Here is a 24,219-nt window from a genome sequence, read left to right on the forward strand (position 1 = left end):
TTGTGTTTGGGTTATCATTGTTTATTGTATTTGGGTGGCGTCCATGTTATAATCTAAAATGGAATATTGGTCATGTGACCCAAGGGTTAGGCCTTGGCTACACTGGCGCTTTACAGCGCTGCAACTTTCTCGCTCGGGTGTGAAAAAACACCCCCCTGAGTGCAGCAAGTTACAGCGCTGTAAAGCGCCAGTGTAAACAGTGCCCCTGCGCTGGGAGCTAATCCCCACGGGGAGGTGAAGTACCTGCAGCGCTGGGAGAGCTGGTGCCATGAACACACTCACACTTCAAAGCGCTGCCGTGGGAGAACTCCCGCGGCAGCGCTGTACAGCTGCAAGCGTAGCCATTCCCTCAGCTAGAATATTTCCCGCCCTTTCCAACGGTCAGCAGCGGTACAGTGGTAAACCAGTACCAGCTCAACCCAGTTTTGTACGGGGTTTCCCCAAAGAATTTTACAATCTTTAGAAGGCCGGCAGTTACCTCAGTTAATGGCTGCCCATCCCAGAGGCTGGTGCGCGGGTCTCGCTCCAACAGGCCGTCTAGACTCCGGACCAGTTACCTGTCACAGCCGTTATCATCCGCCTTCAGTCGCCCCGCCGTCGTCGGACTGACGAGGGATCGCTCCAGTGTTCCTCTCTCGAGGCTCGATGCGAGCTAAGAGATAGAGGTCCTGAGCGACCGACGGACGGGGGATATATGTATGTCACGCTGACCTTGTACCCCCTCTGGTATTGATTTGGGTGCTGGCTTCACACCATGCGTTCACTAGGTTACTGTACCCATAGAAGAATACGTTTCAGTTAATGTTTACTCGCTTGTCCCCGCTTTGTATACATCTCCCCAAATACACATTTTCTGTTTGGTTTACATACGCCTGGCTTCATTTTCCTATCATTATCCATCATAGGAAGGGGGAGGGAAATTACATGGTAGGGGGTGATAGCCAACCTGATGATAGATGCTGGTCTCACAGTAAAGGACTGAGAGCTCATTGATTGTTAGGGGGCTCCCTGCTGCTTTATCCATTCTAGTTCTTGTACCTAACACAGGTCTGCTTGAGATCTCATACAGGGGAGGCCTACGTCCTAAGGACTGAGATCCCAGTTCTGACTGGACCGCCCTGAGTATAAACATTGGACTATAACCTATGGACTATTTCTAAAAGAACTCGTTGCATCTACAACAAGCGCTCCATCTCTGCTGTGAATGTGCATCTCAAGATTGACTCGTGTGTGTATGTATACTGTTCTTTTAACCAATTCTCTCTCCCTTTTCTTTTTTAATAAATTTTAGTTTAGTTAATAAGAATTGGCTGTAAGTGTGTATCTGGGTGTGATTTTCTTCCACATTCCTAGCAGACAGAGCTGTGTCAGGAAAACTTTGTAATTTAGACCAGACCTCAGAACCCTAGAAGTATCACCCAACTGCACCCAGCACAAGTCATCAACCAGCAACGAAGCTGGTGGAATTTCTTCCTGCACTAAAGCATGGGATAAAGAGGACAGGAATTATCTACTGCTTGCACAATCACAACTGGTAATTGAATCACCCTAATCCTGCTGTGCTTTATACTCCTTTAATTTTTCAAGCTGTCCCAGGTGCTCCTGCTGTTCATTGTTAATTTCTATTTTGTTCAAAGAGGCTCATTGCCTCAGCTCCCCTGTGCATACAACACCTCCCTACTCCCTTCAAGGAAACTGATAATCGCTCATCCTAGGCTGATGCAAAAAACTAACTTTTTTAACCCCAAATCACAGTAGTCTATTGTTTAACAGCGCACCTTGCCAGCAGACATACTGTACTGTTAGCTTTCACAGGGCTTGCCAATGAACAAGGGGTTACATCTGTACATATAGGGGATTCAAAAGCCTGTGAAAATAAGCACAGAATTTTGCTTTGATGTGACACAACAGACTTCTCAAAGTGAAAGTGTGTCAAGCAAGAAGTTAGAAGGAATCGTCTATTGAAGTAGTTTTCAACCAGGGATCTGGGGGCCCCTGGGGGTCCATGAGCAGGTTTCTGGGGGGTCCTCCAAGCATGGCTGGCGTTAGATTCGCTAGAGCCCAGGGCAGAAAGCCGAAGACCCACCGTGCAGGACTGCAGCCTGGGTCCCCAAGCCCCACCACCCGAGGCTGAAACCGAAGCCTGAGCAACTTAGCTTTGCAGGGAAGCTGTGTGGCGTGGGGACCCAGAGCTATTGCCCTGCTTGCTACCCCCTAATGCTGGCCCTGGCTTTTATATGGAGAACAACAGTTGTTGTGGCACAGCTAGGCCATGGTGTTTTTATAGCATAGGGGGAGGGCAGGCTCTGAAGGAAAAAGGTTGAGAACCTCTCTGCTCCATTGGTTATTGTAGTGGATTGGCTCCTGGGTACGTGCATTGCTGCTCTCTACTGGCAGTGATGAAAACTTCCTGAACTGTTCAATGAATGAGTCATGGACGGCTAAGTAATTTCCTTTTATCTTAGTGCACGGGAATTTGCATCCTGGGAGAAGCATCAGAGTTATCTCCAGGTCACACAGTGAATGGTCATGAGTTCGTTACATTATAAAAAATAATTACTATGCACAGCTGGCTGAGGCATCAGCATGAAGAAGCCAGAAGGTTATCAGTTGCTTGTCATTATGATGCAGCACTTTCAGTTGAAGTAGCCAGAGGCTGAGCATCGGCTCTGGATTTCTATAATAGTCCACGGATGTGACCAAAGCTAGACTACGCCCAAATGTAAGTCACTTGTCTGATGATGCTTCTAGTTTATTAGCTTTAGAAATCTCCAGGAAGAGAAGATTCAGCATTTAGGGGGTAGAACTTGAGCTCAATTATACTGGTATAAAATACATTTTTAAAAAGGCAGAACCCCACCCCCCTTGAAACCAATGGTATTTCTCTAAAATTGCATCATTATTTGCACCTGCAATAATTTCTTTAGCCTCAAGATACAGCTAAGATTCATAGGGTATGTCTACACTGCAATATAAAGCCTCCAGGCCTGAGTCTCAGAGCCCAGGTCTGCTGACTCTGGCTCACAGGGGTGGAGTGGGGCTGAAAAATTCAGTGTAGCCATTCAGACTGGAGCCGGAGGCTCAGGCTCTGAGACCCGCCTCCCCATACCTTGCGGGGTTTCAGAGCCCAGGCTCCAGCCTGGATCTGAACATCTACAATGGAATTTCATAGCCCCGGGGGCCAGCCTTAACTATGCAGTGTAGATGTACCCCTTGTTTACTTTTAGGTATTTTATTAAATCTGTTGTCCTGAATAGAGAATTATTTGTTCCTGTAAGTACCATATGTCTCTGTTCACTTCTAAGAGTGATTTTTATATTACAAAGCTTTGCCCTTGAGATCCCTTGTATTGCCAGGAATAGAAGCCCAAGCTGATAAAGTGTTTGCACAGGGCTTTGAAAACAAAATGTGCAAAACAAATACAAAGCATTCTCCATCTTTCCTTATCGCGTGAGTTACTGAGGCCAGGTCTACATTCAAAAGTTGAGTCGATTCAGCTATGTCACTCCGGGGTGTGAAAATCCCCTGGTGTAGTGAGTGCTAGGTCAAGGGAAGAATTCTTCCTTCTCTGATTTCTCCACAGTCCAGCTGCCTAGATGCTGGAATGAGTGCCACAGCCTGCCCAACCCCCAGTTGCTTAGATACATTCCCCTCAGAGTCTACTGGTCTGTGGGAGCTCTGATTTTCCAGTCCCATTCTTCAGTGACAATGTGGCAGCATGAGAACTACCATATCAGGTCAGACCAATGGTCAGTCTAGCCCAGTGTCCTGTCAGGGCCAGGACCAGAGCCTTAGGGTGAGTGTGCAGAACAGGTCAAATGAACCCACCCATCTTTCCCTCCCAGCTTCTGGCAGTCAGAGGTTTAGGGTCTCCCCGAGCATGGAGTTGCATTCATGACCATCTTGGCTAATAGCCATTGATGGACCTATCCTCCATGAACTTTAGTTCTCTCTTTAGCCCAGTTATACTTTGAACCATCACAACATCCCATGGCAATAGGTTAATTGTGCATTATGTGAAAAAAGTATTTCCTCTTGTTTATTATAAACCTGCTGCCTATTAATATCATCAGGTGACCTCTGGTTTTTATATTGTGGGAAAGTGTAACTAACATTTCGCTATTCACTTTTGCCACACTATTCATGATTTTATAGACCTCTAGCAAATCCCCCATTTCTCTGTTTCTTTTCTAAGATGAATAGCCCTAATCTTTTTAGTTTCTCCTCATATGGAAGCTGTTCCATCACCTGGATCATCTTTGTTACCCTTCTTTGAATCTTTTCCAGTTCCAGTATATCATTTCTGAGATGGGGTGACCATCTCAGTACTGGACACAGTATTCAAGGCGTGGGCACACTATAGTTTTGTTACCCCAAAATCTCTGTTATAGAATAATAAGGAGCTGACATATAAATAGCAGGTTCAATTTCTACCAGCATCTAGCAACTGGGAGAGTTAGAAATCTGTGTGCCTTCTGCCCATGTTGTACTGAAATAAAGGATAGAGCAAATATAACCTTAAACAGAAAGAAGATTTATTAAGGGAAAGTTACAATTAGGGGAAGATTCACTACAAGGATCACTTACAAATACCCAAAAATAGATTCCAGCAAGGGGCATAAAGCCCAGACCCTCAAACCATCCCTTGGTTAAACTATTAAGTGCCTGAAAAACAATTACTGTTTCTCTGCAGATGGAGGTCACCGGCAACTGATGAACCGTCTCAAAGTCTCAGGAACATCAAAGGATCTGGCTCTCTACCACCAAAGCAGGAGATAAACAGATCTTGACTGATGGCAAAGTCTCCACGGGATATCCGGTAAGTATCAGAGTACTTGGCAGGTGGTAGTAGCTGAAGTCTTGATCCGATGGTCTTGATCCGATGCCACCCAGAGAAATTGGACGTGGCTGCCTTGATGGTGGACAGCACCGTGTCATCGCTGACAGTTCCTTATATACTCTCTCTGGCGTGAATTCCTGAGGTACACACTGGCAGTCACTGCCCCCAACCAGTTCCAGCCAGCTCTCAGTCCCTCAAGTTCGGGTGAGAAACAGAATTTAGGCAGGAAAATGCCATGAAGAAAGGATACCAAGATGGAGTTCAAACCTTTTCTACCACATGCGCCATCTTGAATTCTTAGCAACATTAATTATAATACATAGCAAAAGTATAACCATACACCAATAACACCCTACAGCTTTGTATAGTGGCATTATGATATTTTCAGTCTTATTTTCCATTACTTTCCTAGTGGTTCTTAACATTTGCCTGCTGGTGAGCATTGAACTGAAGTTTTCAGAGAACTATCCAGGGTGACTCCAAGAGCTCTTTCTTGAGTGGTAACAGCTAGTTTAGAATGCATCATTATAAGCTTCAAGTTCACAAAGACTGTCTGGGTTCCCTAAACACCTGTTTTGCTTAAAGGATGTTAGCTCAAAACCAGGGCCAGTGGAATTGCTTCAGTAAAATACACACAACATCCATGAAAAGAATTAAATCAAACAAGCAACCCTAGCCACAGTTTGCAGCCTGAGCACTGCAGCCTTGTGCTAGGACACGAGAATCAGAACATGAAAATAAGTAGAAAGGGAAACTAAAATTGTTCACACTTTCTTTTTTTTTCTTTTTTTTTTCACTGATCCAGTCATGAGAAATGCAGAATCTGGAGCGGGATTTTAAATGGGCTCTGTGTCGGTTTAACTGCTCCCACCAATGGTCATGCAAATTTTGCAGTTGACTTCAATAGCAGCGGAAGTAGCCAATGCAGCACGCATCTGAAAGTTACATTGTAGATTTGTAACTAACTCATCTTTGTTTGGAGTTTGCCATGTCAGGTCACACCTTGACATCCTTGATTTTTGCCCCCTATCTTCTGAGATTTCTACCACCTTGAAAGACAAACGACAAATAGTCTCCTTCCAGTTTTAATGCCAGACCCAAAACCTCAGCAGGACAACATTTGAATCCAGGCCATGCCCTTGCTATCTGAGATTTGTAGGCACATATTATTAATGTTCTAGGGGGCAAGAACAGGTTGGATATGAAGTTCCAATTTAAATCTATCTCTAAATTTAGTTCAGTGTAGACGCCCAGAGACCTTTCAGTTCCTTTTTATATTATTTTATATCATATTTTATATTATTAACTTTCTGTAATGTCTAACTTCACAAAACCCCTTGTATAGTTAATTTAAATGTACTTGATATCTAAGGGAGATAGGGAGGCATAATGAGTCATGCTGCATTACCGGGTGTCTTAGCTCACTAAGACAGCTAACCTCTGTCTTGTTCAACATATTGTTCAAGAGATTTTCAGGTTGAATAACTGCAGTTAAGATACTGCATTGCACTCCTCCACTTTACCCTACTCTCTACACCTCTTTAGTTCTGTGCAGTTGCTTCCTGGAGACCGAGGAAAGGTCATTTCTGCTTCCAAGGAGTACAGCATGCTGTCTCTGTAAGACACCAACTCTGGCCCTGGATTTCAGCACAATACAGAGGTGTCCTGCATGGTAATGTGGTGACCCAGCTAAGCTAGATTATGCTCACTGTGAGGGGAGGCAGAAGCAAATCATGACAAAAAGGATAATTTTTTTTGTATAACTTTATAAGGGAAAACCCCAACATTGTAACAGGAACATAAATAATATAGAACATTACCAAGTACTTACTACTTATAAGAATAAACTACAGGTTACCAACACCTTAACCTTTGCAGTCTTGTACATGCTGCTCTTCCTTACTCCCTGCAGTTAATACCAAATGCATTATTAACAATTAGAACAAAAGAGATTGCTCAGCAATAAACTGTGTCACTTCAGAGATATATCAACTTTTCGTCTTCCTAGCCTAAGTTCAGCTCCACTCTTGCTCTTCTGTTGCTTCTCTTCAGCTTGACGTGCTCCTTAGATTCAATGCTCCTGTGGCTCTTTTCACTGAGTTTGGGGTTTCTTGACCTCGTGGGCCCTCTCTTGTTCATTAGGCACCTTGGCACTATATTATTTCAATAGATGTTCACACAGTCATTCTCTCGCAGGGTGACCAGATAGCAAGGGTGAAAAAATGGGACATTTTTGTGGGGGTGGGGTAGGGTGTGTGTTTATTGTTGCGCTTATAAAACAAAGCCCCTAATATCGTGATGATCCCGAAAATACCAGGACATCTGGTCACCCTATTCGCTCTGTTCATGTAATGGTCCTTTGTGAATGGGCATCCTGTCTACTGTTTTCTGGATCTGTTTTCATCTATCCCACTGCACAGCTTTTTGATCAATTCCCTTTTTCACCAATTATATTTCCTTTCACTTCTTTTCCTTGATTCTCTCTCTCTCTCTGGTAAATCTGTAGATTTTTATTTCCCTCTGCTTCCCTCCTCGAATAGTGTCTGCTGACATACCTAGTCTATATTTTTCTGCTTCTCCTGATCTGAAACCTTTCCTATTTTTCCTTCTTTCCGCCTTCTCACTTCCCAGTCTCCTACTTTTCTTCGATCACTTCACTTCCCACCCAGACTGTCTCCCCAGGACAGCATTCTGCACTGCTGCATTAGGTGCTAATGCCAAGGTCAGGGCTAGTACAGTAGCACTTTGCACTGTCACTAGGGGAACAACATGGGCCAACTTCCAGTGGCAGAGACAGCCACACATCAGGGGATGCAATTTGTTCCGCCTCATCTATGCACTTACTGTGCCCATCACAGTTGGACAAGAGGCTCTAAATGCAGAAGCATAGCATTGCAGCAGTTCAAGTATCTAACAACATTATTCCAAAACGAACAGTCTACTGCATGCCCTCTTCCCTCTGGAGAGCCAATGAAAGAACAAAACACATGACTGAGGTCACCTTGATTAATGCGCTCTCAGCATAGTCTAAGAACCTATATAGAATAGAAAGGAGTGAAAAGGTACTGGGGTGCAAAGAAGCAGGAATAGGCCTGCTTTATTTTACATCAAGGCTGATAGAAGGGCACCATGGGATCCCAGTTAATGTGACCTTTGCTTGACCCTAAGGTTAGTGTCATTGCCCCTTTAAATCTGGTTCCTAAAAACAGGGGACGAAATGCAGTCTCAGAGGAAGTGAGACAAACAGCCACAAGGCAGTGTTAGCCAACACATTTATGTTGTTAGCATAGGCCACATTGTAAGAACGCCTGGCAGTTATGGGAGCCAAACTGGCCTATGCTTTTCCCTGAGTTTTGTTCATTCATGCTAAGCTACATCCCACAATACCCTGCAATAATACAAATTAGCATTTGGCAGGAGCCAAAGGGCCAGTTGGAAATAAAAACAAAAGCAGCCCTTACTGTGGGCACAGCCACTGAGCACAGGTATAGTCTTCTTCAATACACGCCAGAGAGACAAGGTGGGTCGTTAGGTAATTTCTTTTTTTCTGAAAGGACCACACCCAGCCAGAAGAGTAGAGGGGGCTTAAAAATAAACAGACCCAACTGAAAAGACCTGGTTTGATGCTGTTTTTTAAATGTTGTGCTTTTTTGGTGGGGGGGGAATCCAACTCATGATTTTTTATCTCTGGTGGTTGGCAATACTGAAGGGGGCTCCCCTTGGGTGTCAGGGCCTGGGCTGGTGTCTCCCTCCCCTGGCTCTCTTATCCAGGAAGTAGATATGAGGCTGTGACTTCTGTTTTCAGAAATGGAGCTGGCAGTCCCCTTTCCCATCTGCCACAGGTTGGCTGCCTGGGGAGTCAGAAAAGCCACACAGCTCTGCAGCCCAAGGTAAGCCCAGCTGGGACAAGTAGGGTTCCAGGGGGGTTGGGGCACCCAGCAGACTCCTAGTCCTGGGTGCTGCAGGCAGGGGCGGCTCTAGGTATTTTGCCACCCCAGGCACAGCAGGCAGGCTGCCTTCAGCAGCTTGCCTGCGGGAGGTCCCCAGTCCCGCGGATTTGGCGGCAGCCTGCGGGAGGTCTGCCGAAGCCGCAGGCCCAGGGGACCCTCCGCAGGCATGCCACCGAAGACAACCTGCCTGCCACCCTCGCAGCGACCAGCAGAGCGCCCCCTGTGGCTTGCCACCCCAGGCACGCGCTTGGTGCGCTGGTGCCTGGAGCCGCCCCTGGCTGCAGGCCTCAGCTCCTGCTAAGCTCTAAGCAAAGGCTCAAGGCACAAGACTAACAACATTTGTTACAGGGGTTGTTTCATGGGTTAGTGTTTCTGTGGTGTGGTGTGTAGTTGCTGGTGAGTATTTGCTTCAGGTTGGGGGGCTGTCTGTAAGCAAGGATTGGTCTGCTTCCCAAGGCCTATGAGAGTGGGGGTTCATTTTTCAGGATAGATTGTAGGCCCTTGATGATGCAATGGAGAGGTTTTAGCTGTGGGCTATACGTGATGGCCTGTTACTTTTCTTGTTGGGTCTGTCCTGTAGAAAGTGACTTCTGGGTACCAGTTATGACTTTAAGTATCAGAGGGGTAGCTGTGTTAGTCTGGATCTGTAAAAGCAGCAAAGAATCCTGTGGCACCTTATAGACTAACAGACGTTTTGGAGCATGAGCTTTTGTGGGTGAATACCCACTTCCTCAGATGCATGTAATGGAAATTTCCAGGGGCAGGTATATATATGCTAGCAAACAAGCTAGAGATAACGAGGTCAGTTCAATCAGGGAGGATGAGGCCCTGTTCTAGCAGTTGAGGTGTGAAAACCAAGAGAGGAGAAACTGGTTCTGTAATTGGCAAGCCATTCACAGTCTTTGTTCAATCCTGAGCTGATGGTGTCAAATTTGCAGATGAACTGAAGCTCAGCAGTTTCTCTTTGAAGTCTGGTCCTGAAGTTTTTTTGCTGCAGGATGGCCACCTTAAGGTCTGCTATAGTGTGGCCAGAGAGGTTGGAGTGCTTTCCTACAGGTTTTTGTATATTGCCATTCCTAATGTCTGATTTGTGTCCATTTATCCTTTTCCGTAGAGACTGTCCAGTTTGGCCGATGTACATAGCAGAGGGGCATTGCTGGCATATGATGGCGTATATTACATTGGTGGATGTGCAGGTGAATGAACCAGTGATGGTATGGCTGATCTGGTTAGGTCCTGTGATGGTGTCGCTGGTGTAGATATGTGGGCAGAGTTGGCATCGAGGTTTGTTGCATGGATTGGTTCCTGAGCTAGAGTTATTATGGTGCGGTGTGCAGTTACTGGTGAGAATATGTTTCAGGTTGGCAGGTTGTCTGTGGGCAAGGACCGGCCTGCCACCCAAGGCCTGTGAAAGTGTGGGATCATTGTCCAGGATGGGTTGTAGATCCTTGATGATGCGTTGGAGGGGTTTTAGCTGGCGGCTGTATGTGATGGCCAGTGGAGTCCTGTTGGTTTCTTTCTTGGGTTTGTCTTGCAGTAGGAGGCTTTATGACTTATGACTTTGCACTCCATATGCTTTATGAAAATATGTTTGGAGTGTGAATATAATGTAACTGGAATATGCTTTATGCAAAAGGTCTCTTGTAAGGTATTACAAAGCTTATCTACTGAGTGTGTTCATCCTATTTGTATGTATGTATCACTCTTTATCTAAAACTAGAAATATGAAGTTAACTCTGAGGTCCTATTGTAATTATGCAAAGTGTAGACCATTAATGGTAGTTTAGAAGCTTGATGGCTCCCATTGACCAGGACAATTGTTTGTAAATGGCTCTGTTTACTTGTAAGCCTTCCTGTGTTCCTGTGAGTCAGGCTGGGAAGAATGGAGGCTTGGGTGGGGTCTCACAGGACATGTGATCATGTCACCTGGTACTGGAATCCATCTTAACCCTGGTGCTTTTCCATGTAGAAGGAGGGATGGAAATCCAGAGAAACAAATGATTCCCATCTTGTGCCAAAGCTATAAAAGGGGGTGAACAGAACAAAGGGGGTTGCCAGTCATCAGAAATCCCCTAGTTACCGCCTGAGCTGGAACTAACAAGACCTGTACCGGGGAAAGGATTGGGCCCAGACTAGGAAGGAGTCTAGTCTGTGAATGAAAGAAGCTTATTGGAACGTCTCTGAGGGTGAGATTTACCTGTATTCAGTTTCTTTAACGTATTAGGCTTAGACTTGCGTGTTTTGTTTTATTTTGCTTGGTAACTTACTTTGTTCTGTTATTACTTTGAAACCACTTAAATCCTACTTTTTATACCCCAGTGTTGGTATCACTAAGCATAACCCTAAGTAACTCGGGAGGGTGGAAGGCCACAAGGGAATGGAGCCTTCCTGGTTTTAGGCCTCAGCAGACAAAAGTCCCTCCATGTTTGAACTTTAATCAACCTAAAAGGCCAGGTGTAACAGCCATTATCAGTTGCAACAGTTCTAACTGGTCTAAAGCAGAAATAATGAGGCCTGTGCACCTTTAGCAGAAGGATAAGATAACTTGCAGAAGGAAAACTTACTAACGAGCTGCCGCGGCCAAGATTACTTAATGCACCTGCGCTTATGTAATTGCTACAGGGGGAGGAAGGAGGAGGAGGAGGAGAGGGGGGAAGAAAGAAGAAAGAGAAAAAACTTATAAAAAGGGAAAAGCCGCTTGTGTAGGGGTGCTGGATCTGAGGCCTGCTAAGTCTCCCAGCACCGCTTTGAGATCTCAAATAAACTTTGCTTGCTTTTCCACCCTGGTGTGTTTATTGGCGCTACGCACTCTGGGCAACAAACCACTGTTGCTTGCCTCGGGCACCCTCTGTGCCTGCAACACCAGGAGCGAGGACTGAAGCCTCATCCTGCCAAAGCCAAAACCCGAACCTCCCCATCCCGGGCAGGGGGCCCAAAGCCAAAGCCCAAGGGCTTCAGGTCCGGGCAGGAGGCCTGTAACCTGAGACCTGCCCTTGGGCTTTAGCATCAGTCCAGGGTGGTGGGACTTGGACTTTGGCTTCAGCCCTGGGCCCAGCAAGTCTAAGCCAGTCCTGGCAACCCCATTAAAATGGGGTCATGACCCCCTTCAAGGTCCCGACCCACAGTTTGAGAACTGCTGGTCTAAGAAGACCAACCAGACCAAAGGATGAATGGGTAAACAAATAGAGGCACAGTGGGGTGAAGGAACTTGCTTAAGGTCACATAGCAGGCCAGTGACAGAGCAGGGAACAGAACCCACCTCTCCTGACTCCCTCTCCAGTATCCTCCCTGACAGACTATGCGTGCCTTTCAGCTGGTGAAAGCCTCTCCATGGTGCAGGTGATCTTGGTTGGAGGGGGCATACACTGCCCTGAGTCATATGGCAGTGGCAGCTAACTGTTAGCTGAAAGAATAAAACCAAACCAAACTGCTCTAGGCAGGGTTGCTACTGTCTGTGCTGGCAACTATGATTTGATCCAAACCAGAGCAATTATTAGCTAAAACTGGCCCACAGACTTTGCTCCTGCATAGCAGGATGAGCCGGATTATACTGTTCAAAATAATTTAACAAGTTGTTTTACTGGTGAATTGTATTTATCCAGTGGTTTCTTTCTGGCACTGGTGTTCTGGGTTGCATTTCTTATGAGGCCTGTATCTATACAGTTCAGTAGGTGTTCTCTTACTACTTTTCCAAAATAAAATTCATTTTGCTTAGTTTGCAGCTATTTTTTTAAAAAGATCAATATTTATGTCCTTTCTAAGCTGACCAAGTTTGTTTGCAGTATATTTCTAGTAGGCGTTTGTTCTCATGGAGAGAATTTTGCATAGGGTGATGGTACAGCTGAGCCATTCCTGCTAGAGAAAGCTTTTTACGTTTTGAGTAGTTTGGCTGAAAATCTCAGAATTGGGGACATTTCCAGTATCATTGCTGGGTTGTCACTGCCTATATTGAAAGGGACAAGGTTGTTACAGCAAAAATAACCAGGAGTCCTTGTGGCACCTTAGAGACTAACACATTTATTTGGGCATAAGTTGTTACAGTGCGTGGAAACCTTCCCCACCACAGTACCTGCTGCCTTGCAGGAAAACACCCTTCCTTCCTGCTCCCCCCCCCTCCCCGCAGCATCCTCTTCCCCGCTCTCAGTCATGTGGGAACGAGGCAGAGCCCAACGTGGATGTACCATCCAGCCCAGAGAGCAGTTTGTTCCCCTCAGAAAGCCCTGATTAAATGCCTGCAGGAAGATTCTGCAAGCCACATGCTGCCTTTTCAGGCTTGCAAGCTGTGGAGACACTAGGGGGCTAGCGGGACCTGGGACGCTTCCCGTAGCGTGCAGCGGGAGGGGATACTTCTGCACTTGCACCGCCTGCGGTTGAACCATGCTTGACTCTCTCACGCTTGGACAGCAGAATGTGGTCGCTGGGGAATTAGGCTGCAACTGTAACCCCCCGAAAGGCAAAGCTGCAGACATGAGAAAAAGCAAACGGGACTCTCCCCAGTTTGTGAGGACTCGTGCAGTCTCTCCTAGTCCTCCCTCCAGCCCTGCTTTGGATACAGTCGAACATTTAACAAGAGGAGGATTTTGATCTGTGGAAACACTTACTTTAAAAAGCACTCGTCCCTGCTGCTGCACCAACATTGGTGTAAGCTGCAGTGTTGCAACCATGGCTATAGAGCACTGAAGTGTGTCTTGGTTTGGTTTGAGGGACAGGAAAACAGCTGTGTTCTCCAAGGATGAAATTCTCTGCTCACATCCCGGCTCTGATCTGCTTTCAGGACATGCACCTATCAGAGCTGGAGAGCAGGCTAGCAGAGTTGAGCTGCAGCGTGTAGATCCGAAAAGAGGATTTTGCTTTCGATCCAAACATGTTAGGCAATAATATGCTGCAATAACAGTCTTGGAAGCAAAAGCGGTTGGGATCATGACTGTGGAAGACAGTTTGCACCTTCCTCTCCCTTTATATACTGCGATTTGATGCTCAGCGTTATAAACTCTTCTCTTGGGGTCCCATGCTGCAGCACAGCTGAGATACTGGGTAGCAGAACATAAGGCACTGGGTCACAGTGGCTCTAAAAGTCCTGTTGGTGGTGCTGCCCCGCTAAGGCAGGCTAATTCCTACCTGTTCTAACACTGTGCTGCAGCCCAGAAGTGGCCAGCAGCAGATCTGGCTCCCGGGGGGGTGGGCACAGGGCTCTATGCACTGCCCCCGCCCTGAGCACCAGTTCCAGGCGCCTCTGCCTAGGAGCTGGGCTTGCTGCTGGCCGCTTCTGGGGCATAGCGTGGTCTGTGGTGCCAGGACAGGCAGGAAGACTGCCTTAACACCCCCGCTGCACCGCTGACCGGGAGCCGCCCGAGGTAAGCCTGCTCCCCAACCCAGTGTCCCAGTCCCCCACATTGAGCCCCCCCTAAACCCACAGCCCCTTCCTGCACCTCAACCCCCTCATCTGCAGCCCCACCCCAGAGCCTGCACCCTCCAGCCCTGACCCCTTCCCACACCCCAACACTATGTCCCAGCCCTGAGCCCCCTCCTGCACCCCAAACCCCTCATCCCTGGTCCCACCCCACAGCCTACACCCCAAACCCCCTGCCCTAATCCAGAGCCCCCTCTCATGCCCTGAACCCCTCATTCCCAGCCCTCCCTCCTGCACCCCAACCCTCTGCCCCAGTTCTGAGCCCCTTCCACACCCCTCATCCCCAACCCCACTGGGTCACGGGCATCACAGATTTTCTTCCACTGGGTCGCAGAAAAAAAAAGTTTGAAAACCACTGGGCTAAGACAGGTTCTCAAAAGTCACTGCACCCCTTCTGACAACACGGCCCCAGGAGCGAGGACCGAAGCCTCAGCTCGCCAGAGCCCTGCTGCACTGGTTGGGGAGGCCAAAGCCCGAGGGTTTCAGCCCCGGCAGGGCATCCTTAGGCATACGCGGCACCCAAAAACGTGGAGCACCACCCTCGCTAGCTGCTGCGTAGACTCCTCTCCAGCCCCTCCTCAGTGCCGGGCCTGCAGACTTCTCCCGACCAGGCGCCCTGGCCCCTCCCCTCCCCTCCGCCCACTCGCTTCTCAGCGGGGGCGCAGGGAAGTTTGCGTGTGAGCAAACGGGGAGCTGGGGCAGGTGAGGCTGGGAACAGAGTGGGGATACCCGGAGTCTGGGAAGAGAAGGGGGAGCTGAGCTGGGGGCAGGGCCGGGCATGGGACTTTGGGGAGCAGGGAGGGCGAAGGAGGAACTGGTCTGGGGAGCTGGGCCGGGGGGCAGGCAAGGCTAGGAACAGAGGGGAGGGGGATACCTGGAGGCTGGGAAGAGGGGGGATCCGAGCTCGGGGTGGGGGGGCAAGGCTAGGAACAGAGCGCGGGGGATACCTGGAGGCTGGGAAGAGGAGGGGGGGTCGGAGCTCGGGGGGGCAGGCAAGGCTAGGAACAGAGCGCGGGGGGGATACCTGGAGGCTGGGAAGAGGGGGGATCCGAGCTCGGGGTGGGGGGGGCAAGGCTAGGAACAGAGCGCGGGGGGGATACCTGGAGGCTGGGAAGAGGAGGGGGGGTCTGAGCTCGGGGGGTCAGGCAAGGCTAGGAACAGAGCGGGGGGGATACGTGGAGGGTGGGAAGAGGAGGGGGGGTCTGAGCTCGGGGGGGCAGGCAAGGCTAGGAACAGAGCGGGGGGATACCTGGAGGCTGGGAAGAGGGGGGATCCGAGCTCGGGGTGGGGGGGGCAAGGCTAGGAACAGAGCGCGGGGGGATACCTGGAGGCTGGGAAGAGGAGGGGGGGGGTCTGAGCTCGGGGGGGGCAGGCAAGGCTAGGAACAGAGCGGGGGGGATACGTGGAGGCTGGGAAGAGGAGGGGGGTCTGAGCTCGGGGTGGGGGGGCCAAGGCTAGGAACAGCGGAGGGATACCTGGAGGCTGGGAAGAGGAGGGGGGGTCTGAGCTCGGGGGGCAGGCAAGGCTAGGAACAGAGCGGGGGGGATACGTGGAGGCTGGGAAGAGGAGGGGGGGTCTGAGCTCGGGGTGGGGGGGGGCAAGGCTAGGAACAGAGGTGGGATACCTGGAGGCTGGGAAGAGGGGGGATCCGAGCTCGGGGTGGGGGGGGCAAGGCTAGGAACAGAGCGCAGGGGGGATACGTGGAGGCTGGGAAGAGGAGGGGGGGTCTGAGCTCGGGGGGCAGGCAAGGCTAGGAACAGAGCGGGGGGGATACCTGGAGGCTGGGAAGAGGAGGGGATCTGAGCTGGCGGGGGTAGAGTTGGGCATGGGACTTCAGGGAGCGGAGGAGGAACTCGCTGGGGGGGCGGGGGGGAGCCGGGCTGCGAAGGAAAAAGAGCGGGGGTCGGGGTGACTTTGGCTGGCTCAGTGAGCGAGCAGCGAAGGACGGGCTAGGGCCGCGGGGGGAGCAGGCTGGTGGCCCTGGGGGGGAGCAGCTGTTCCGAGCAGTCCCACGCTGTATCTGCATTCTTCCCCTGGGCAACGCCCTGCAATCTCTCTCCTAGTCTCCTTTTGACGCCACCTCCCTCTTCTCTGAAGTTTAAGACCAGATGCCAAGGATCCTCTTTGGACCGTTATCTTTCCTCTCTTCCCTTTCCCAGCAGGGATCGGCAGCAGCAAAGGAGGGAGGGGCGGAGTTTCCTCTCCTCCCTTTCTCCTTGTTATTTTAGAGGAGGGAGAGGCGCACACACAACCAGACTGGGGAGGAGGGAACGTTCAAGGGAAATAAAGGGTGGCGTTTGCTTTTCCTGCCCATTCACAATATTCCAGTGTCAACAGGAGGAAACTGACACTAAAACAATGGGAGGAGGGGGATGTATCTGGAGCAGAAAAGCAGCAAGTAGAACTGTGGAATGCGAGAGAGGGAGCGACCTCTTAGCTGGGGAGGAAGTTGGACTGGCATTTGACAAGGCTGGAGTAGCTGAAAACTTTTATTTCGGGAAAAGGGACATGATTTTTTTTCTTGTAGATCCAAATATCTCCGAGGCTGGCTCTTAAGCCGGTAGCATTTTGAACAAGCGAGAGTTATAAACAGTGCAGAGTTGAGTGCGATTTTAAAGGTCCCTTTAAGAGTGCAGCAACTTCTTCCTCACCCATGGGAAAGACCTTTAAAAATGGCCTTAAATAATCCAAAATAAGAGCCACTGTTCAAATGAGATTTGGCTGTTTATGGCTCCAGCCACACTGTTGAAACTGCATCCTGCGTTATTCCCAGTACAATCCCACTGAGCCATGTGTGGCAACCGGGAGTGTAAATCAGGGCAGAAAAAAAGAATGGTCTGACTATAATTCCTTTTCTTATTAAACTGCATGTCCCAAGCACCTCTTTAGTTGTCAGGATTAGAGGGAAATGCTTTATTTTAGGGAGAAGGAACGGCCACTTGGGAGTTGATGGCCCAGAGCCGGTGCAGGCAAGGGCCTGGATGGGGGCTGGACTCAGCCATTGGTATCAGCTATTCTTTATTTTGTCATTCAAATGAATTTTGGGTCATGGCTGACATCCCAGCCATCATGTAAAACACTTCCCTGTGGCCTTTTGACATGCACGCAGAGGTATCTCACTGCCAAGTCCCTATCCTCAGAGGGGAGGGGAGAGGAGGGGGAAGGCTGCAGTGTGATCTCCCACCTCCATGCACCCAGTGGCCTATGCTTGCGACTGCCATGCTGGATCCTCCACATTTATTTATTGACAAAATTTGGAGAATTTTAAAATATTCTGCACAGAATTTTAAAATATTCTGCACAGAATTTAACTTTTTGGTGCTGAATTCCCTCAGGAATATGGGGTGCTGGGCAGTTGTGGGGCGGGGGCTATCAGAGAGGCAGTGAGTGTTACCTCTGTTCCACTAATAACCAACCCAGGGTCACACTTGTATTAGTTTTATTACAATGCCGCTGTTAGGTCAGATAGAAAAGAGATGGAGCTTATTCATACATGTACACATTCACTGCATTCATACCTTCATGCACCCACACACTTACACAGGCGAAGAATTACCGGAAACAGCTTGGAGACCGAGAAGCAGAAGCGTTGGTAGATCTGGCGTGTCCGCCTGCTGTCACGAATCCAGGCTGCTGAGCAGGTCAAGAAGCAGGGGCTTGTGTGCATGCCTTCTTCCTTTTATTTTGGAACTGGGTGGCTCCTGTCACCTACACTGAGTTTCCTTTCTGTGTTCATCACCAAAAAGCTTTTCCAGACCAGTTCCTTTCATGCATACCAGGTTCTTCTTTTCTTTACAGCACTCCGTGATTGCTTTCTCAGGGCAGATAATATTAGACACACCTGGCTCCAGGCTTCTTTCTCCTTGTAGTTCCTCTCTGCCCAGTCCCACATACACTCCCTTATCTCCACTTAGGAAGGAACAATCAGTTTCACACATACAGAATGGGAAGAGACTGTCTAGGAAGGAGTATGGCAGAAAGGGATCTAGGGGTTATAGTGGACCACAAGCTAAATATGAGTCAACAGTGTGATGCTGTTGCAAAACAAGCAAACGTGATTCTGGGATGCATTAACAGGTGTGTTGTGAGCAAGACACAAGAAGTCATTCTTCCGCTCTACTCTGTGCTGGTCAGGCCTCAGCTGGAGTATTGTGTCCAGTTCTGGGCACCACATTTCAAGAAAGATGTGGAGAAATTGGAGAGGGTCCAGAGAAGAGCAGCAAGAATGATTAAAGGTCTAGAGAACATGACCTATGAAGGAAGGCTGAAAGAATTGGGTTTGTTTAATTTGGAGAAGAGAAGACTGAGAGGGGATATGATAGCAGTTTTCAGGTATCTAAAAGGGTGTCATAAGGAGGTGGGAGAAAACTTGTTAATCTTAGCCTATAAGGATAGAACAAGAAGCAATGGACTTCAACTGCAGCAAGGGAGGTTTAGGTTGGACACTAGGAAAAAGTTCCTAACTGTCAGGGTGGTTAAACATTGGAATAAACTGCCTAGGGAGGTTGTGGAATCTCCATCTCTGGAGATATTTAAGAGTAGGTTAGATAAATGACTATCAGGGATGGTCTAGACAGTATTTGGTCCTGCCATGAGGGCAGGGGATTGGACTCGATGACCTCTTGAGGTCCCTTCCAGTCCTAGAATCTATGAATCTTCCCCACACACTCCCTTGTTCACAAGCTGTCTGATTGTGTAATGGGATATTACACAGTTTGGAAGTTCATACAAGTGATAACTTGAAAAGGTTACAGAGCTTGCAAAGGTTACAAAACTTAAAAGGCTATGTTAACAATAACTGAAGTTACAAAGTCTGGAAAAACGTTGCAGAACTTAATGCTGCAAGTTACAGATCTTACAATCGCATTTGAGCAGAGGGTTTACATAACAGTGAGGGAGGTCTGTGGGTGGGAGATCGCTGGGCATAGGAATCTGTGGTGGTGATCTCTGGGTGAGGAGCCACTGGGCATGGGGGTTGCTGGGCATAAGGGGCCGTGGGGTAGTGGGCAAGGGGGAAATGTAGTGGGGCACACTGGCAGTGCAGGATGGGTTTGGGGACACAGGTGGGAAGGAAGTGCAGGAGATGGGGGGAAGGCAGCACAATTAAACTGTTTTTAATAAAGTGCATGTGGCAAGTTTTCCAGTATTGTAAGCTTATGTTTGTCTTGCTAAGAGCAAGTCGGGCATAGGGGCACCAGTTTAATAATACTGCATGGGGCCCCATAAATCCTAAGGATGGCCCTGAGCCCTGGGCAGGGGGGCTGTAACCTTGGACTTTGGCATCGGCCCAGGGTGGTGGGACTCGGACTTTGGCTTTGACCCTGGGCCCCAGCAAGTCTAAGCCAGTTCTGGCAACCCCATTAAAATGGGGTCATGACCCACTTTGGGGTCCGAACCCACAGTTTGAGAACCACTGGTCTAAGAAGACCAACCAGACCAAAGGATGGGTGGGTAAAAAAATAGAGGCACAGAGAGGTGAAGGGACTTGCTTAAGGTCACACAGCAGGCCAGTGACGGAGCTGGGAACAGAACCCGCCTCTCCTGACTCCCTCTCCAGTATCCTCCCTGCTAGACCAGGGGTCAGCAACCTTTCAGAAGTGGTGTGTCGAGTCTTCGTTTATTCACTCTGATTTAAGTTTTCACATTCCAGTGGTACATTTTAACATTTTTAGAAGGTCTCTTTCTATAAGTCTATAATATATAACTAAACTATTGTTGTATGTAAAGTAAATAAGGTTTTTAAAATGCTTTAGAAGCTTCATTTACAATTAAATTAAATGGCAGAGCTCCCCGGACTGCTGGCCAGGACCCAGGCAGTGTGAGTGCCACTGAAAATCAGCTCACGTGCTGCCTTTGGCACCTGTGCCTACTCCTGTGCTAGACCATGTTGCCTTTCATGTAATGAAGGCCTCTGTATGGTGCCGGTGAGCTTGGCTGGAGGGAGTATACACTGCTCTGATTAATATGGCAGTGGCAGATAACTGTTAGCTGAAACAATCAAACCAAACCAAACCTCTGTAGGCAAGGTTCTTACTGTCTGTGCTGACAACTGTGATTTGATCCAAACCAGAGCAATTATTTCTTTCTGGCACTGGTGTTCTGGGTTGCATTTCTTACGAGGCCTGTATCTATACAGGTCAGTATGTGTTCTCTTTCTACATTTCCAAAATGTAAGAATGCCTGGCAGTTATAAGAGCCAAACTGGCCTATGCCTTTCCCTGAGTTTTGTTCACTCATGCTAAGCTACATCCCACAATACCCTGCAATAATACAGATTAGCATTTGGCAGGTGCCAAAGGGCCAGTTGGAAATAAAAATAAAAGCAGCCCTTACTGTGGGCACAGCCACTGGGCACAGGTATAGTCTTCCTCAGTACACATCAGAGAGACAAGGTGGGTCGTTAGGTAATTTCTTTTTTTCTGAAAGCACCACACCCAGCCAGAAGAGTAGAGGGGGCTTAAAAATAAACAGACCAACTGAAAAGACCTGGTTTGATGCTGTTTTTAAAATTGTGTGCTTTTTTGGGGTGCCAATCTCATGATTTTTTTGAGGGGGAGGATCCAACTCATGATTTTTTATCTCTGGTGGTTGGCAATATTGAAGGGGGTTCCCCTCTGGTGTCAAGGCCTGGGCTGGTGCCTCCCTCCCCTGGCTCTCTGATCCAGGAAGTAGATATGAGGCTGTGACTTCTGTTCACAGGAATGGAGCTGGCAGTCCCCTTTCCCATCTGCTAGAGGTTGGCTGCCTGGGGAGCCAGAAAAGCTACACAGGTCTGCAGCCCAAGGTAAGCCCAGCTGGGACAAGTAGGGTTCCTAGGGGGTTGGGGCACCCAGCAGCTTCCTAGTCACAAGACTAACGACATTTGTTACAGAGATTGGTTCCTGGGTTAGTGTTTCTGTCTTGTGTGTAGTTGCTGGTGAGTATTTGCTTCAGGTTGGGGGCTGTCTTTAAGCGAGGATTGGCCTGCCACCCAAGGCCTCTGAGAGTGGGGGATCATTTTCCAGGATAGATTGTAGACCCTTGATGCAATGGAGAGGTTTTAGCTATGAGCTATATGTGATGGCCGGTGGTGTTCTGTTACTTTCCTTGTTGGGTCTGTCCTGTAGAAAGTGACTTCTGGGTACCAGTTGTGATGTTGCACTCCATATGCTTTATGAAAATATGTTTGGAGTGTGAATATAACGTAACTGGAATATGCTTTATGCAAAAGGTCTCCTGTAAAGTATTACAAAGCTTATAATCTACTGAGTGTGTTCATCCTATTTGTATGTATGTATCATTCTTGTATCTAAAACTAGAAATATGAATAGTTTCAGAGTTGCAGCTGTGTTAGTCTGTATCCGCATAAAGAACAGGTGTACTTGCAGCACCTTAGAGACTAACAAATTTATTTGAGCTCAAATAAATTTGTTAGTCTTTAAGGTGCCGCAAGTACTTCTGTTCTTTTTTTAGAAATATGAAGTTAACTCTGAGGTCCTATTGTAATTATGCAAAGTGTGGACCATTAATGGTGGTTTAGAAGCTTGATGGCCCCCACTGACCAGGACAATCGGTTGTAAATGGCTCTGTTTACTTGTAAGCCTTCCTGTGTTCCTGTGAGTCAGGCTGGGAAGAATGGAGGCTTGGGAGGGGTCTCACAGGACATGTGATCCAGTCACCTGGTACTGGAATCCATCTTAACCCTGGTGCTTTTCCATGTAGAAGGAGGGATGGAAATCCAGAGAAACAAATGATTCCTATCTTGTGCCAAAGCTATAAAAGGGGGTGAACACAACAAAGGGGGTTGCCAGTCATCAGAAATCCCCTAGTTACCGCCTGAGCTGGAACTAACAAGACCTGTACCGGGGAAAGGATTGGGCCCAGACTAGGAAGGAGTCTAGTCTGTGAATGAAAGAAGCTTATTGGAACATCTGAGGGTGAGATTTACCTGTATTCCGTTTCTTAAATGTTTTAGGCTTAGACTTGTATGTTTTGTTTTATTTTGCTTGGTAACTTACTTTGTTCTGTTATTACTTGAAACTACTTAAATCCCACTTTTTTTACCCCGGGAATGAGGACTGAAGCCTCATCCCGCCTGAGCCCAGCCAAAGCCAAAACCTGAACCCCACCATCCCGGGCAGGGGAGCCAAAGCCCAATCCCAAGCCCAAGGGCTTCAGGTCCGGGCAGGGGGCCTGTAACCCGAGACTTGCTCTTGGGCTTTGGCATTGGCCCAGGGTGGTGGGACTTGGACTTTGGCTTCGGCCCTGGGCCCCAGCAAGTCTAAGCCAGTCCTGACAACCCCATTAAATTGGGGTCCTGACCCACAGTTTGAGAACCGCTGGTCTAAGAAGACCAACCAGACCAAAGGATGGGTGGGTAAATAAATAGAGGCACAGAGGGGTGAAGGGACTTGCTTAAGATCACACAGCAGGCCAGTGGTGGAGCTGGGAACAGAACCCACCTCTCCTAACTCCCTCTCCAGTATCCTCCCTGATAGACCATGCTGCCTTTCATGTGATGAAAACCTCTCCATGGTGCAGGTGATCTTGGGTGGAGGGGGTATACACTGCCCTGATTCATATGGCAGTGGCAGATAACTGTTAGCTGAAAGAATAAAACCAAACCAAGCCGCTATAGGCAGGGTTCCTACTGTCTGTGCTGACAGCTATGATTTGATCCAAACCAGAGCAATTATTAGCTAAAATTGGCCCACAGACTTTGCATAGCAGGATGAGCTGGATTATACTGTTCAAAATAATTTAAGAAGTTGTTTTACTGGTGAATTGTATTTATCCAGTGGTTTCTTTCTGGCACTGGTGTTCTGGGTTGCATTTCTTATGAGGGCTGTAGCTATACAGTTCAGTATGTGTTCTCCCTTTCTACTTTTCCAAAATAAAATTTATTTTGCTTAGTTTGCTGCTGTTTTTAAAAAAAGATCAATATTTATGTCCTTTCTAAGCTGACCAATAGTTTGTTTGCAGTATATTTCTAGTAGGCATTTGTTCTCATGGAGAGAATTTTGCATAGCGTGATGGTACAGCTGAGCCATTCCTCCCAGAGAAAGCTTTTTACGTTTTGAGTAGTTTGGCTGAAAATCTCAGAATTGGGGACATTTCCAGTATCGTTGTTGGGTTGTCACTGGCTATATTGAAATGGACAAGGCTTCTCCTTTTGGCTTAGATGTTGTGAGGTCTGTTGTTATCCTGATTTTAATAGACCGACACATAATTGAATTGCATTTTACGTTTTTTCACGAACTTTGACTTTGCAGCAGTTCCGAGTTTCTAGTTTTATGCCACGCTAAAGCAATTGCTTTTTAAAAAACGTCCACAGAGCAGGTAAATATTCTCCCCTAACTCTTTTTAGGTGGTTTTGTTTATTAGTGTCTTCAGGATAAAGATGTGTTTGATGCTTTGATTCTCAGGTAGGTCTGCAGCTATTGCACTTGTTAACAGGGTGGGGCTGTAGACACTAAATACCTGGAGCTAAGATGGTATTGGGTGCCTGTGTACTAGGGGTGTGAGTTTCTGGGAGGGTTGCTATATAGCTTAGATTAGTGCAATTGGTTGCTTGTGGGGAGCTCATGGTCGTCGGGGGTGTTTGGTTGGTTAGAATCAGCATGTTCTGTGAATGGAGCACTCCTTATTCCTGGGCTTCCTATGTAGCTAAGGTATTCAGCTGCCAGTGGATTCTGAGATCTTACTGCAGGTTTGATTGTGGCTTCTTGTTGTTGTGTGTGTGCTGTGTTTTTTTTTTTTGTTTGTTTTTTTAGTGGAATAACCGAGTGAAAGGGCGTTGTCTCCAATTTTTGCCCATTGTGTTCAGGCTTCAGATTTTCTGGGGGAAACGCTGCAAAGGCAAACCCAACGCAGTTTCACTGAGCTGGGCCAGTGGTTCCCAAACTTGGGACGCCAGTGGGAGCTGCGATCAGCCGAACCTGCGGACGCGACAGGTAAGCAAACCAGCCCGGCCCGCCAGGGGCTTTCCCTGAACAAGAGGCGCCCCAAGTTTGGGAAACACTGAGTTGGGCTATTGAGTT

At 48.1% G+C, this 24,219-nt stretch overlaps 2 protein-coding genes across 16 annotated transcripts in view; one reads left to right on the plus strand and one right to left on the minus strand.

Annotated features, from left to right (window-relative positions):
• The window catches only part of ABI3 (ABI family member 3), a 48,799-nt gene extending 48,202 nt beyond the window's left edge, over positions 1–597 (minus strand). Inside the window, exon 1 of the mRNA XM_050935214.1 lies at positions 544–597. Within this exon, the coding sequence (XP_050791171.1) occupies position 544 (1 nt within the window). The 5' untranslated portion in view covers positions 545–597. The remainder of the gene's footprint in view (positions 1–543) is intronic.
• Positions 598–2,638: 2,041 nt separating this feature from the next.
• The window catches only part of LOC127040693 (beta-1,4 N-acetylgalactosaminyltransferase 2-like), a 136,153-nt gene continuing 114,572 nt past the window's right edge, over positions 2,639–24,219 (plus strand). For all 15 annotated transcript variants that reach the window (XR_007771518.1, XR_007771519.1, XR_007771525.1 and 12 more), the window contains exons 1-5: positions 2,639–2,722; positions 4,694–4,819; positions 6,386–6,512; positions 20,900–20,984; positions 21,902–22,116. The gene's annotated coding sequence lies outside the window, so the exon portion shown is untranslated. The remainder of the gene's footprint in view (positions 2,723–4,693; positions 4,820–6,385; positions 6,513–20,899; positions 20,985–21,901; positions 22,117–24,219) is intronic.

Source organism: Gopherus flavomarginatus, chromosome 25, assembly GCF_025201925.1.
Source record: "Gopherus flavomarginatus isolate rGopFla2 chromosome 25, rGopFla2.mat.asm, whole genome shotgun sequence".
Classification (NCBI taxonomy): domain Eukaryota; kingdom Metazoa; phylum Chordata; order Testudines; family Testudinidae; genus Gopherus; species Gopherus flavomarginatus.